Here is a 14,678-nt window from a genome sequence, read left to right as displayed (position 1 = left end):
TCCCCTCTGTTCAGTACTGCATAACCCTTTGACCCTTTCTTTGGTGTCCAGTGTGACTTTTTCTCTCTGAAAGGCCAATTCTGTTCCTTTGCTTGTCTCCTTTCATCTCACCTTTTTGTCTGTTTCTCCTTTCTGCTCTGACATACTCCCCTAAATGGGCCTGGCATGCATCCCACTGTCTAACGAAGGTATGTGTGTGTGGGCGGTGTTTAGGGAGGTGAGACCTTCTCTGAGACACACTAATCAGCTCCAAACCAAGGCCCAGGCAGGGAGGCACTGGACAGGTGAGTGGAACCACTCGCTACACCCCCTGGCTGCTCCGTAGCGTGAGGGTCAAATCAGCTCCATCCTTTATACCCCAGTCATTTCTTCATCCTGGTGTCCCCAATCACCTGGTCCCTTTCTGGGGGCCTCTGAGGGAGGAAACAGTGAGCAGATGCTCTACCAAGGGAGCCTCCTGAACGCGCCTTCTGCCAGCCCCGTGTGTGTTAACCTTTCCTTTTAATTAACACCATCCCAACTCCCAACTCCCGCCACCATGGTCCAGAGAGAGGTTCTCAGGGCTTATGCAACTGTCAGGAAAGTGGGGGAGTCTTCGGGGAACTAGAAAGGTGGTGGGCGGGTGGTAGGGATGAAGGTGAGAAGGGTGAGAAGGAGGAGGAGGTGGGATGAATAATGCGTGCATGGCCTGGGAGTGAGGGTTCGTGTAATCCTTCAGAGCCTTCTTTATCCACATGCCTTCACAGAACTACAATACAGCAGTCACTCTACACAGCTGTCTATTTTCCAGGGACGATCCCGAAGTAAATTGGACATGCTGATGAGAAGATGGCTGCTCTTAATTTGCACTACAGCTCATTACACTGCACAAGAGTCAAAAATGCTTCCATTTGTTCTCTAGTCATTGACTACGCTAATTTTTTTGGGTTACATTAAGAGCAATACAAGGTTTGTGTATGTTCTCCCATTTACAAAGGCCACATTCACACACACACAGTTTAATCCTGAATATCACCAGAAGCTGTAGCTACATATACTCTTAAGCCATGACATATGTTTAATTCTGCTGACTAAATTCAGTGTGAGATCCACTGAACCTGGTAATCAGACATCGGTACCATTCCGAGGTGAATTTGGCTGATTGTGTAAAATGTCCTGTATGATAAGGGGCTCCGTGGCACAGTTACACGCTGCAGCTTAGTTAACTGTACCAGCATATAGAGAGGTGAGTAGCTTGATCTCATCTTGCAGCGAAGATCTCCTAATGAGAGAGTGGTAATGAGCAAGAAAAAAATCACTGTCATTTCAGTAAAAAAAAAAAAAAAAAAAAGTGTTGAAAGGTTCGCTATCTTTTCCTTTCATCTTGTGTGGCTCTGCCAAGTGGAGAGTGTCCATCTTTCACCGGGAGATTTTTATGTTCGTCTTGGCTCATGGTAATACCCCCAGGGGATCCTCTTTCTTGGCATGTTCATAGTGGTCACCATTTGCTGGAGACGGGCTGTGGAGGTCAAAGCCATTTGAGAAGGACATAAAACGCCTAGAATGATTTTTGATCTCACTATGAAACCATCCCATTGTGGTTAAATGGTGTTCTTCATGCCAATAACACATCTCTGTCAAGATTATTGTCATGACAAGCAATTTAAAGTAGGTCTAAGGGAGTAAATCTACAGTTCATATTCTGGACATTATAGTAATGCAGCCAGCTGGTTGTAGTTTGGTGAGAATATGAAGGTTTTAGTTTGACTAGGGATTTTATCACGCTACCAGCTAGCTCACTGATGATGTGAATTGGCTTTAAATGGAAGACCCAGGGCACAGGTGACAATTTTGTCCCTGAAGTCATGATAACATCCTACAGCTCAGGTCATGATGTTGCAAGTGAGGCCTACGTGAGTCTAACATCTTGTGACCTCGGTTTTATGATGGAGTAAGTAAGGGGAAAACTGCCAGGACCTTCTCCTCATGAAGACCCAGTGCAAGGGCACTGTCTCCCCAGCCCCATAGATCAGCCAGCCCTGAATGTCAAACCGCACAGCAGCCGCTGCAGTGCCAGGAGTCCCCCTCTCGCTCCCTCTCTGGCCCGTGATATGCTGTCTGGTGACACCACTGCGCTAATGACCCGGTTTGGGAGTTGCTCCACGGGGCTCCTTGGCTTGGGAAGATGGAAGTTGTGGATATTCAGCTGGAAGGTCACTGTTGACGAGGACCACTCACTCCACATTCTGTCTACTTTGTTGACACCCTTCAGTTCACAAGGATGTTGAGACAAGCAGCCTGTTATTTGAAACAGGCGTGGCTTTTTATTGACGGACAAATCAGGAATATATTTTTTATATCATATTCACTATGTCTTGGTCGAGAAAGAGACAATGTTTATGTGAACTGCATGATAATTTGTGCTCCAGTGTTTAATTGCTCAACAATTTGGATAACAGCGAAGTTGGAAGGCAGCACTCACGCCTTGCTTGCCAACTGTGGAGGCTTCTGATTGTTAGCTCTCGATGTTGTTTTTGTTCTTTTTTTAATCAGTTTACTGTGAGAGTATGCCTCAGTGCTCAGAGAGGGCAATGTTTTCAGTCACTCGCTATCTTGACTTGTTTTTTTTTCTCAGCCTCAGGAGTTTGGCTTGTTGGAGCAGAGTGTAAAGTCCCCGGGGAACACTCCTCTGGTGATGGGGGCACTGCCTCGACCTCACTCATGCCTGGTGTGGGTGGCATCCAACTAGGGAGCACACACAATGGAGAGCAAGACTGAAGATGGTGATGCGTCTGGTGGACTCTCCCAGGACGCAGCCTTATTCTCAGGGTCATGCATTCCAGCAATCTCTGTAATTATAAGCAAGTAAGAAAAAAGTTGAATCTTCTGCCTTTCTCAAAATGAACGTGCCCTGCTCCTCAAGGGAAACATTCACATCTCTGAGTTCTAGTAGCTGGATGGGTTTTAATGAGGCAAGTCAAGAGTGTGTGTGAGTGTGTGTGTGTGTGTGTGTGTGTGTGTGTGTGTGTGTGTGTGTGTGTGTGGTTGGTGTACATGCATGTCTGTGTATCTGCCCTCTTCTAACGAGCGTAATTGACCGACTGTGCTTTTAAGCTGCCGTTTTTCACCATTTGCAAGAGTATTCTACTAAATAGCCTTCAGTGATTATTATTTTTACAGGAGACACTTCACTGGGATTAAAACTTTCCCTGAGTTTTAAAGTTAAGTTACTACTTGGTTTTTTTGTTTGGTTTTTTTTTTTGGACAATGTACTGTTGGAGCCAAATGGACAGAGGTGGAGCAGGCAACAGGTCAGGAAAAACTGCTGAAGGATCCCACCACCTGAGGGCCACGGATTCCACTAGGGAACATTTCACCCTGCTGAGAGGCAGAGTGAAATCTCAGATGCTGCAGCACACACACTTGCTGTGGCGTCTCGATGTCTAACTAAAAGCTATGGGTGGTGAAAAAATCACCACATAACTGCTCAGTTTTACTACAAATACTGTGGTAAGAAGCTTTGGTGATCTGAAAACAGACTGTGCCTTTGTGTGTTTGATAGCATTTAAAGGGCCTGCAGTGTGCATGTAGCATTTCTGAAAGACAACACAATTAGAGGGTCGATTAAATCATTTATGTGAGTTACTAAATATGAAGACGCACCATGCAGGCAAATAAATCAATAACTTAATTTTGCAGTATTATATAGGTACATACTGAATGAATATTTCCATGCCGTGCATTGTTTTTAAAATGCCAAATATGTCACGCTTTTTATTTATCTTTGTTTGATTCCCTTTTCCCTCCCGCTCAGAGGCGAGACTTGAAACAAAAACATTTTTGTTGATTTTCATTGTGCTTATTTGCTCCCCAAAATGTATATTTGATTCTCCTTTCCATATTTATAAGGTTATCCCTGAGGGACAAGCCATGTCAGATAGTTTTTGGAGCATCATGAGCAATATTCCTCACATGAGATTTCTACCACTTGAAGGAAAAAAAAAAAAAAGAACAACTTCTGAGCAAGAGTGTACTGTAACTTAGAGACTGAACTGTGCAAGCACCGAGTCAAGTCAAGCCTTTTCCCAGTTACTTTGTCACTAATGAAAGTGGCAAAGAGCCCTGGAGGACTGAAGAGCACTGTTTGTTTGTGTTTGAGAGTGCATTCGAGAGGTACGGGGGGGAGGCAAGGTGGTAAAACTTTGGGAGAGCCGCCTGACAGAGCGTTGAGACAGAGAGGGGGGAACTTTGGAGCATTGTTGAGATTGAAGTTTTAAGGCAGCTGAGACCTCCTGACAGATTCCAAGCACCTACAAATAGATGTTTCATATGTGTGTGTGTACCAACTTTACTGTAGTTTTGCGAGAGCTTTGAATTTACCAAAGCACATCACGTCAATCTGTGTCATACTTTGTTTTATTGATCTTTTGCACACATTTTATGGCAGCACGTGGGTGGGGAAATTATTTGAGAAGCAAAGGGTGCAGATGAAATTACAAGATACAAATTGAGCAAACTGAATGAAAGCCTTGACATGATATGTAGGTCGTAAGTCGCCACTTATGATCTTCTAACACTGATTAGGGACAAGAGATGCAAAATAATAAGGCTTCTTTAAGATACGAGGCTCATAATGACTCCTCTGTAGCTCTGAATTTTCTATTACATTTACATTACATCGTGCTAGTTGATTACTGTACCTCAGATGTCTGTAACAGTATATGGCCTCATTATGAACTCCAAAGTGAAAGGTAGGAATACTCTATAGAATAAGGGCAGCCTCATTATGTACTCACATCATTAACTTTTATAGTTATAGTTAACTTTTATAGTGAATTTTCTTTAACAAAGTTAAATTCCACCACAGTAAAGGCTATCAAAGGTTCCTGTTAATTTTCTGCTTATACACCAGCCCCGTATTTGGGAGTTGCCCTATCGACTGTTTCTCTCCTTCCCAATAGGTCTGCAGCAAAAACTTTGGTTTCCTCTTACATTGTCTCTGTGAATCAGGCAGAATAGAAATGCATTGAAAGTGGGAAAAGCAGGTAGCGTGACTGTGATTTTTAGATGGGGCCCCTGGCAGAAGCTACCTCCAGGCTGCCGGGAGGGAGAGTGCGGAGTGAGAAGCCCACTGCAGGACTCTTCTCTGGATCTCATTTTCACATAGCAGGGGTATGCATGGGGCCTGGACATCCGCATGCAGGTGAAGGTGTTTGCACTATTGCGAACATTTTGATGAGGAGGGGGGAAAGAAAGAAAGAAAGAAAGAAAGAAAGAAAGAAAGAAAGAAAGAAAGAAAGAAAGAAGAGTTTCTGTGAAGCCTTTCCTACACAATAAGGCCTTCCAATTAAATAAATTCAAAGTTTGAAGCCTAAAATTAGTGTGTTTTACTATTGAAACTATACCTGAAATAATTTGTGTTGTAGAATTTAAGAAAAGAAAGAAAAAAAAAACAAATCCTAACAGATTAACATTAAAAGGGAAGAGGCTATTATTTTTTGACAAATCTGAAATAATAAAAACATTATTTTAAATCTAAGAAAAAAGACATTTTCTGCGTTATATATGATATTCAATAGGAAAAATCTAATTCATTGTGAATTTAAAAAAAAAATCAAAAAACTCCATCCATAAATAAAACGTTTATCCAAAAAATACAATGCTGCCACAACATGTCATATATGTCAACAGCCCCACTAAATGTCTTTCTGCTTAACCATTTCTACCAGAAGGGGGACCAGTCCGTCTGCCGTAGACGGAGAGTGGCCGACGGCGAGCTGAGGCAGAGGAGACGCCAGGGTGAGCAAGCCGACTTTGGGTTTAGAGTTCGACTCCGGATCCGGGGACCAGCAGATCCAGCAATCCGCATCTTGCCATGATCCCTAGGATTTTAATCATGCCTCTCTGTCTGTGTGTGAGTGCAGGCAGGCTGACAATGATTTCCTCAGTGATTACGTACAGAGCGAGTCCCTGCGGGGTAGGGGCCCCCTCTGGAGCCATCCTGATGGCTTTGGGGGCCTTGCTTCCATTTTCCATTATTATGTGGACTACCGGAGCGACAGCGCAGTCCAAGACCTTGCAGGTTTGTGATGAGGAGGGAGCTTCCATCTTCTCTCTGCTTCTTCATCCTCTTTTAAGAGCAATTTAGACGTAGACTTAGATCAGATTCCGAACCTAATTCATGATTAGCTGACTGGAGTGAGAAAAGGAAGAGTCTATAATAGTTTTGATGCTGTTAGGTGGATATGAAGTGAAAAGTGTAATTATCATTTTTTCCTCCCTTTTTTTGGTTTTGTTGCATTTTTTTGCACTCTCACAGGAGGCGTTTTGCTGATGTCTTTCTCACGCGGATGCATTTGAGATGAGAGGCGAGAAGCAAATATTCCGCTTTTATTACTAAACGAACGATCATGCCTACACGCGTGTGTGTTTTCCCGGAGAATGGAAGCGCATGACGGGATTACTATATTCTCACACTTTTCCCGATACCCAGCTCAACTAAATAGAGTCGCCTATACCGATCGGTCTAATTGGATTTTATAACATCCACCTACTCATCACAAAATAACAGCAAACTCGTGTTTTAGACCGCACGGCGAGGGCTAAGTTGCATCTTTCTGTAATGCTAGAAGGGCAGCCGCGATTTCGGCCAGTGACATTTAGAGAGAATCTACCTTTAGACTATCCCGTCTTTACACAAATTATCAGTCAGAAACTGAGCAACTTCAGCGTTTTTCTATAGGATGTCGCGCCGCAAGCAAGCTAAACCAAGATCCCTGAAAGGTAAGTGATAAGCCTATGTTTGGTGGCTCTCAAACATTTTATTTTAAGGTGATGACAAAGTCTAGACGAGCATGAACTGAACTTATCGCTCACTGAAATGTAACGGTCTCCCCTTTATACGCATTTCGAAGTGTTCTTCCTGTTGTGTTGCGCATGAAATCGACTGCATGGACGCACTTGGCATCGGGGAAATAGTGGTCGGCTTCACTTCAGACAATATTGTAATGATAGTTAAAGTGCAAGGGCAGGGCATGGATAATTTAGAGAGCAACAGTGCAGCGCGACGCTGGCAAACATCTGGATGTGTTAAAGACGCTCCTGGTCGGAACTTAAGCCGTTTGATGGAATGGGGTGCAGAGTCACGTGACGCCCCCCCCCCCCCCCCCCCCCCCCCCCCAGTCTGAGAAACTAAGGAGGAAACATTTTATATGTTGGGGTAAGGGAGGGCATGTATGTGTATAGGCTATATACAGTATATATGTGTGTGTACTTCAATTGAATAAGGAATTAGATGTGGGCTTAGTGTTGAGTGCTAATTGGACATGTTCATTAAAAAGTTGTAAACATCTGGATTTAGCAGCCAGACTACTCATCTTGAAAAATAGGCTAACTGAACTTTTTTAAAATATTTTTTTTAAATGTAAAATCTTTGCACATTATGTCAAGATACGTGCCTAGGCAATAATAAACACATTTTTTGTTGTTTTTCCCATTTTTTGTTACTTTTTTGAAACAGTTGGACTGGTGGTAATTTGATCACGCATTTGTGTCTGACTGTAGGCCTACATGTGTGTGAGAGGGTGAAAGAGGGGGAGGGAGAGAGAAATAGAGACAGAGCAACATGCATATACACACACACACACACACACACACATTCACACACACACACACACATATTCACACACTACTTTTCTCTGTAGCATTTTGGTGGGGGAGCTGCTGGGTTTTGGAGGTTGAGCTCCAGTTCATCTGGCAGGCATTGTATTTTGCTCAGCAAATAATTGCCCACAATTTCACATTCCCAGCTTGTGGTCTGTGGACCCCTTTCTCTCTCCCCTTTCGTTCTCGGAAGTCTTCATCTCAAAGGAAGATTACATGGTCTGCGGTAGTACATTCATGCAGCCACCATTTTAAATCAATACCCAGGAGAGGGTGGAAATGTGAGTGCATGCACATCTTAAAATTGTCACATTCTATTTCCAGACCTGCACTGTTCTATTCACAGTAAACAGCTCTATACATAGATTTCCTATTTTCTCAGACCAGATTGGCATTGACTGTTTTTTTGTTAGTTGGTGTGACATTTGCTATTCTCAAAAGACACATCACTTATATATAATCGTCTCCTGCCAGCATGCCTACATGCTACAAGTGTGTGTTTGTGTGTGCATTCAGAAGAACATCTGTTAAGATTTGTGTACATCTATGCGTGCAAGTGTGAGGGACAGAGAGTGAGCAAATCAGTATGCAAATGAAGTCAGAGTGATGACATTGTTTGTTTTGTTATTGCCACTAAAATTTAAATGGGAAAAAATGTAGAGCTCAAAACATCCCGACTTTTATGTCTTCATTCCGACTGCTCGAGCGGAGCAGAAATGCAGATACGTCATAGATATTTCCCTGTTTTGGAGCAGACCCAAGGAAGGCCAGGCAGATGTTATTTATTGTTCTTTGTCTGTCTCTTTCCTCTGGGACAGAGCTACACTTATACAGATGTCCACAATAACTTTCCTTGTCATTTTTTTTTTAAATTGTTGCTTAACACTGCATTCTTCACTATTGTTTGTAGAGGACAAGAATTGTCATTTTCACTGGGAACTTTTTAAAAAAATATATTTTTGAACACAGAATTCGTATCCCTTAAGGTGTGTCACCATGCTTTTATACGTGTCTTCACGCGCTTGCATGTGTGTGAGCCTGTGTCTGCATGTACTGTATGTTTTCGCAAACAGAGTGTGGTTGCAGAGTTCAGGTTTCACTTTTATAGGTTGTCTTCTGCTGACTTGAGGCAGTGGTCAGTGCGGACGGGGCTTTTTTTGCGCAGAAAGAACACTTTGTTCTGCGGAAGGGAAAATAAATAGAGGTGCCGATGGAACATGGAGAGAAGGCAGAACGGGCATCATGTGCGGCGTTTGAGGGACTAGAATGGACATGGAATGTGGAGGTGATGAGAAAATAATGCTGTGACAGTTGGCACTCTTTTTTTTTTTCCCTTGTGTACCCCAACGTACACACCCACTTTCTCAGTATTGGCTGCTTGTGGGAGTCAGAGGTTATGTTTTTGGTCCCATCGAGGAAAAGGGCAACATTACAAGTCCCGTTTCAATTAAGTCTGAGAGACAGATCCGGCTATGTTATTGCTTGGGGGAATAAATGGCACAGGGCGAGACCATACATCATTCGCTTATATGCAAACACTTCACCCTAGCCACTGACATTTACTCAATCCTGAGCCTTCTACATTTCTCAACTGTAGGCACATTGTAATTTTGTTTTGATGTGTAGAGGCTTTGGGTCAGCACATTGCCTCAGTCAGTGGTGAGCAGCGAGGAAAGGAGGATCTCACTCCCAATCCTGCATGCAGCGTGTGATGACTGCCACGTTGCCTGTCCTACAGCACTTCCTGAATAATGTGAGGCTGGGTTGATATTTTCATTTGGAGCACAAATGACACTCTCAAGTCTCGGTACTGATGTGTTTATTGGCTGAGGAGGAAGTTTCCAGGTCTGTCATATGCATATATAAATATATTTTCTGCATCATTTACTTTAAGTATAGCGGTTGTCATGAAATCAGCGCTGTGTCATGTACACCTTAAATATTTGATGTTTTTGAGGAGCTGAAATTTGTCGCCACATGAGTGAACTCTTGAGTTTTGCTTGGCTATACATGAAAGGAAATATTATTTTACACTTAAAATAGCAACCCCACAGAACAGGTTGATTTATGAAATCTTTGAAGGGCCCATTAAAAATAAAGCTAGTATAATAGTCTGTTTTAAGTGAAAATTCTTCTGCTCAGACAAAAACAAAGTGCGCTTGAGGTACATTTTTATTTACTTTCATGTCTGGATACTTGTGAGTAAAACTCCAATTGAATTATAATATACAAGGAAAACTAAAATATATATGTATTTTTTTAAAAATCCACAGTTGTCGTAATTTGTAGTTTTTCTTTTTGGAAAAGACAAGATATTATTAAGATGCTTTGTCACTCTTTCACAGCATGTCTGTTACACCTAGAGATGCATAACCACTCCCCCTTTCACTCCTCATAAGCACTGGCCTGTCTAACTAAAAAAAAAGTGTGATGGCACTTTTAAGCATTAAGTTTTTTGTTTGTTTTTTTTAAATCAGAAAAACTAATTATTCTGCTTTATATTTTGTAAAGACACTATATTTAATTTGTTTAATATAATAAAGTCCTCTTTTTAATTTGCACAATTGAAAGTGCAGAAATATACAATATTCCATTGTATTTGTTCCCTCCTGTTAAAATGTCTATTAGCAGTTGTGTCATTCTTAGTTTATAGAAGCTGCACTATTCCAGTCTGTTCACAATTAATGATCTGTGGCATAACACCCATTAACACTTTTCTAATGTGACACAAAAATATGGTTAGTATTATCATTAAGGAAATTATGATGGAGCCGTGGAAAAATCCCATTAGCACGGCTGTCAGTGCGCTTGACATGCGGCTCAGTGTGTTGGACTGGGTGTCGCGGGAGCTGGCCGATATCTCTTCTTATTCCATGGCATGTGTCTCTCTTGTTGTCATGGATTGTCTGCCACATGGAGAAAGAGCTCAGATTCAGAGACAATGATTGATTTCCACCACTGCTGCAATTGAAATGATACGTTGCTGAGCTTATTTGCATCTGTCTAGTATGTCTGTAGGAGTAGCGTTAATATTTTTTGGAAGCTAAATTTGTAATAATTGCATAATGGGATTATTGATTCATGAAATTTTTAGTGTGACTGGTATAGTTAATTTTTTAGAAAAAGTGCTTTTATGATTTGCTTACAGTACGTGGATTACAAATATTATGCAACATGATTAACATGCTCCTCTATTGCAAATTATTTATGACACTAATCACCAGTTCAAATAATGCTCATTAAGAAAGTTATTCATGTGCAGTGTGTGTCCTCCTCCCTCCCTTCCCAGCCCTAATTGAGGAGGGTTGACCTCTTGACCCGAGCTAAATTGAGTTGTAGTCCCTGTGGCGAGCGTCTCCTTCCCGGTCAGTCAGGGCGGATTACACAGCCATTGTGTTCGGCACTGTATCGTCCAAGCTGGTTGTAACCAAGCAGATGAGTCACGCATATCCAGGAACACACTCAGGGCTTTTTTATGCCTGAGAAGTGCTGCGAGATACCCATACACACACACACAAGCATACACGTACACACACACACACACAAATACGTGGCAAATCCACATGTAAAAAGCACAAAACAGTATGTATGCGCACATGCCTGCGTGCATACACACACTCTTCACTCAGTTCTGTTACACAGCAGGAATTCATTTGATGGATTAGAAAAGGTCTAAGCTGCTGAGAGTTTGTCATGTTCTGCTTATTCATGTCTGTTAAATCATTAGTTTTATGCGGGTGTGATGTCTTATGGACCGTACATGTGGTGATCAATCTGTTTTTTAAATTTTGTTTGTATTTTTATTTTTGTGTGTTTTTGTGTGTTTTTTACTTCGTATCTTGTTTTAGCCTCTTGTTTTGCTCGCCTATCTGTAGAAAATTAATTCATTCCTAAAACGGAAATGTCCTGTCTGGGGGATTGTCACTCACAATATAATGACAGTTATTCTGTATTCATTTTTTGTGTGTGGCCAGTGTGTTAATTAGTGGCCGTTAATGCTGTACTACTTGTTGTGGGATTATGTTTTTCCTGCTCCGCGTTTTGAAAATCAAAGGAGCAGCACTGAAATGGTCCCATGTGTGTTTGGTATTGTATCAACAAAACCTAGCAGCATGATTACAGTTTGTCACCGGCTGAGTGATACACTGTACCTTGTCAAACATTAATTAACTGATAGCAGTGATGCATTAACAACACTGTGGACTGAGTTGTATTCTGTTGAAGTTATAGTCATTATGAGCTGATCATGAGCTTTAGAGCATATTAATTAAAACTGTCCAGCTATTTGTCTTTGCACTGTGTTCTGATTGTTGATCAAATGTCCGGCTTGTATGAAACATCACAGGAGTTTGCCCTTACTTGACAGCTTACCCTCTACGATCGCTCCTAGCTAGCTATTAATTATCTAGAAGACAGGTGCAAATGAGAAAAGAATTTGCACTTTGATGGAAGTTGTTTACTTTAAATGACAAAACTTTTAATAAGTTCACAGTGGTGACAAATCATCGCAAACTGCCGTAATGTTTAAGTTCTTATGGCATTGTAAAATAGAATTTTCTGCCTGAACTCCCTCATTTCACCAACAGGGACGGTAATCAAAACAAAAACTCCGGCTCCCACCACCAATCTCTGATAGAACCATGGGGGATTTATTAGGACCCCCCATCCCCAGCCCATTTAAATGATCCTAGATGCAAGGCGCTCAACAGTGCTAGAGAAACTCATTAAAGTCTCAGGGCGTCAGTCACTAAGGCCTCCTTTAACAGGACAAGGTTTCTGTGTTGGCTGATACAGTCCTCTTTGGTGGCTCTGAGGGACATACCTCCATGGTGTCTAACTATGTCTGTTCCATCATTTTTAATTGATTTCACTAATTAATTGCCAGACCCATGACTGTTTGTTTAGCATATTTTCTGTGTACATTATTTAAAATGGCTACTAAGGGAAATATTTCCAATCAAAGACATGTATTTGAAAGAATATTGGCATTTCTTTACAAATGTTTTTTTTACATACATATATATATATAAAAGCCTCTCATAAGAATTCCTTGGGAATTCAGTTTTGGCTGGACAAGGCCTGACAGCGAAACATAGTTGCTCTGTCGTTTGTCGGCTTCACAAGAAACAGCTCGACACTTTCCTCTTCATTTTTCACTGAGGTTTGACACCCTGCTTGACACTGACTTGTGCTCCCCTGAGGGAAAGGCTTCTGCCACCATAGGATCCTGCTTTAATTATGCAAAGTACAGGATATTTTGTGCGATTTTAAAAGTGCGCCAGTTTCTGCTTTGGCAGTCACTGCCACACTCCCCTACTGGGAGGTCCTGTCAGACTCCCCCTTCCTCTTTGCCCAGGAAAATGAAAGGCTAGAAAGAAAAGACATAATGGAGAATGCATTTCAACTGCAGGGGTGGAACGCAGAGGCGTAAGAAGTCCTCGGTGAGACCCTCATTTTACATGGAACAGGTGGGAGACTCTTTTGTTCTCTTCCCGCTGTTAAAATCCATTTCATTTCTTGTACTTGACACGCCACAAGGAACTCTCACCAGTTCCAAAAAGGCTCCAATGTAAAAGGTTCCTACCTTTTACTAAACAGAAGTCGTGTTTTTCAAGGCCATTGCTGTTGTCAAAAAGTCAAAAGTGGTTTAGTTGCCATGCGCCTAATGAGCAGATCTGAGTGCCGATCAAGCCATCACTATTTTGTCAGCCTCTCTGTTAAAGAGCAAAAGCACTTTGCAGCTGCTTTGGCAGTTATGGCACGTAGTTTGAATATATAACATTTTATAAACACAAGTTTTTTATTGCATGTTAAGTTTAGTCAGCTTTAAGAAAGGTCCGTATTTATATGAGAGTCTACAAATCTTCGTTTTGATACCCATCTAATTTAGCTAACCAAGCTACTAAATAACCTTCTTCCTAATGCAGTCATCAAGGTGTTTTTCACTTGGTCACTGTTGACGTTGGGGGGACGTTTCATGGGAGACGTTCATAATTCATCACGTCATTACCCAGTCCAATATGTTATTTACGTGGGTGGCTGTTTGCCTTGTTGCCAAACCTCATACATATGAAAGGCTTGCGTGGATTCCCAAACCACAGGTTGAGCTGTCGAAAGCTGTTGAAATCTCTTGGAGTTTCCATACAGAAAATCTCAGTAGTAAATAATAAAAAAGAAGGAAATCTCAATGTGTCTAACTTGTTTTTCGCTGTTAACTGTTTCTTTCCCTCATTTTCTCCCCCTCTCTCTTTTTCTGGCAGTAGAAGACAATGTGACAGAGGACCAGCACAGTCCTGGGCGGACTGCCATTCCAAGCGGTAATACTCCATTTCATATTTCATCATTTTCGGCTGGAAAGTGGATCATGTGTCTGTGTATGTGTGTGTCTGTCTGTCTGTAAAATCTTTGTTGGGTTCAGAATGATATGTGTTTACTGCTTTTGAGGTTTTCCTACTGTAAACTGCATGGTTGCATGTGTATTTATAAGAAAAGGGCCGTGCAGTATAGCTCTTTCTTTTTATTTGTGTGCATGCATACATGCAGGTGTGCTTATAGCTGTCCTTGTGTCTCTGTGTGTTCCTGCCGGTTTTTTTAGACTCTTTGTTTCCCAACCCTCTGTATGATGTAGAATAGAGCTACCCAGATGAATGTGTCCTGTCTCCACGTGTGCCATTCACAGTGGCCCTCCAGGAACAGAGCAGTAATTCAGGTCAGGCTAGCAGAAAGCCCCCTATGAATGAAGCCTGCTCCTGATGCACCACACTGTATATTTTCATTTCATTTGTCTCTGGTAAAGGTTAAGTCTCAGGCGTGGTTATTTTAAACCCGATATGGATGGTTTTGCCCAGCAGGCTAGGGACCCTGGGTACACCTAGGCTGCCACATTAGTCCAGCATTTACCCATAGCTTTCTGAGTGCTCCTGTGCAAAATACAGACACTGCATGCACCACTATAACACATCCTGGCTTTTCTCAGTTGCATATGACTGCATTATTATTTTCTCAGGGGTTTCTTTTGGTTTGTTTGTGTGTGATCT

General features: G+C 41.9%; 1 protein-coding gene across 10 annotated transcripts in view; it reads left to right on the top strand.

Moving 5' to 3' along the window:
• Positions 1–5,911: 5,911 nt before the first annotated feature.
• Positions 5,912–14,678, top strand: part of LOC122993522 (zinc finger protein 521-like) — a 90,401-nt gene continuing 81,634 nt past the window's right edge. For 3 of the 10 annotated variants that reach the window (XM_044367747.1, XM_044367746.1, XM_044367744.1), the window contains exons 1-2: positions 6,068–6,762; positions 13,902–13,958. In XM_044367747.1, coding sequence (XP_044223682.1) covers positions 6,723–6,762; positions 13,902–13,958 — 97 coding nt within the window. In that variant the 5' untranslated portion in view covers positions 6,068–6,722. The other 7 variants (XM_044367753.1, XM_044367751.1, XM_044367752.1 and 4 more) reach the window with 4 other exon arrangements.

This window comes from Thunnus albacares, chromosome 12 (genome assembly GCF_914725855.1).
Source record: "Thunnus albacares chromosome 12, fThuAlb1.1, whole genome shotgun sequence".
NCBI lineage: Eukaryota > Metazoa > Chordata > Actinopteri > Scombriformes > Scombridae > Thunnus > Thunnus albacares.
The sequence above is the reverse complement of the archived record's forward strand: the minus strand, read 5'-3'. Positions and strand labels throughout refer to the sequence as shown.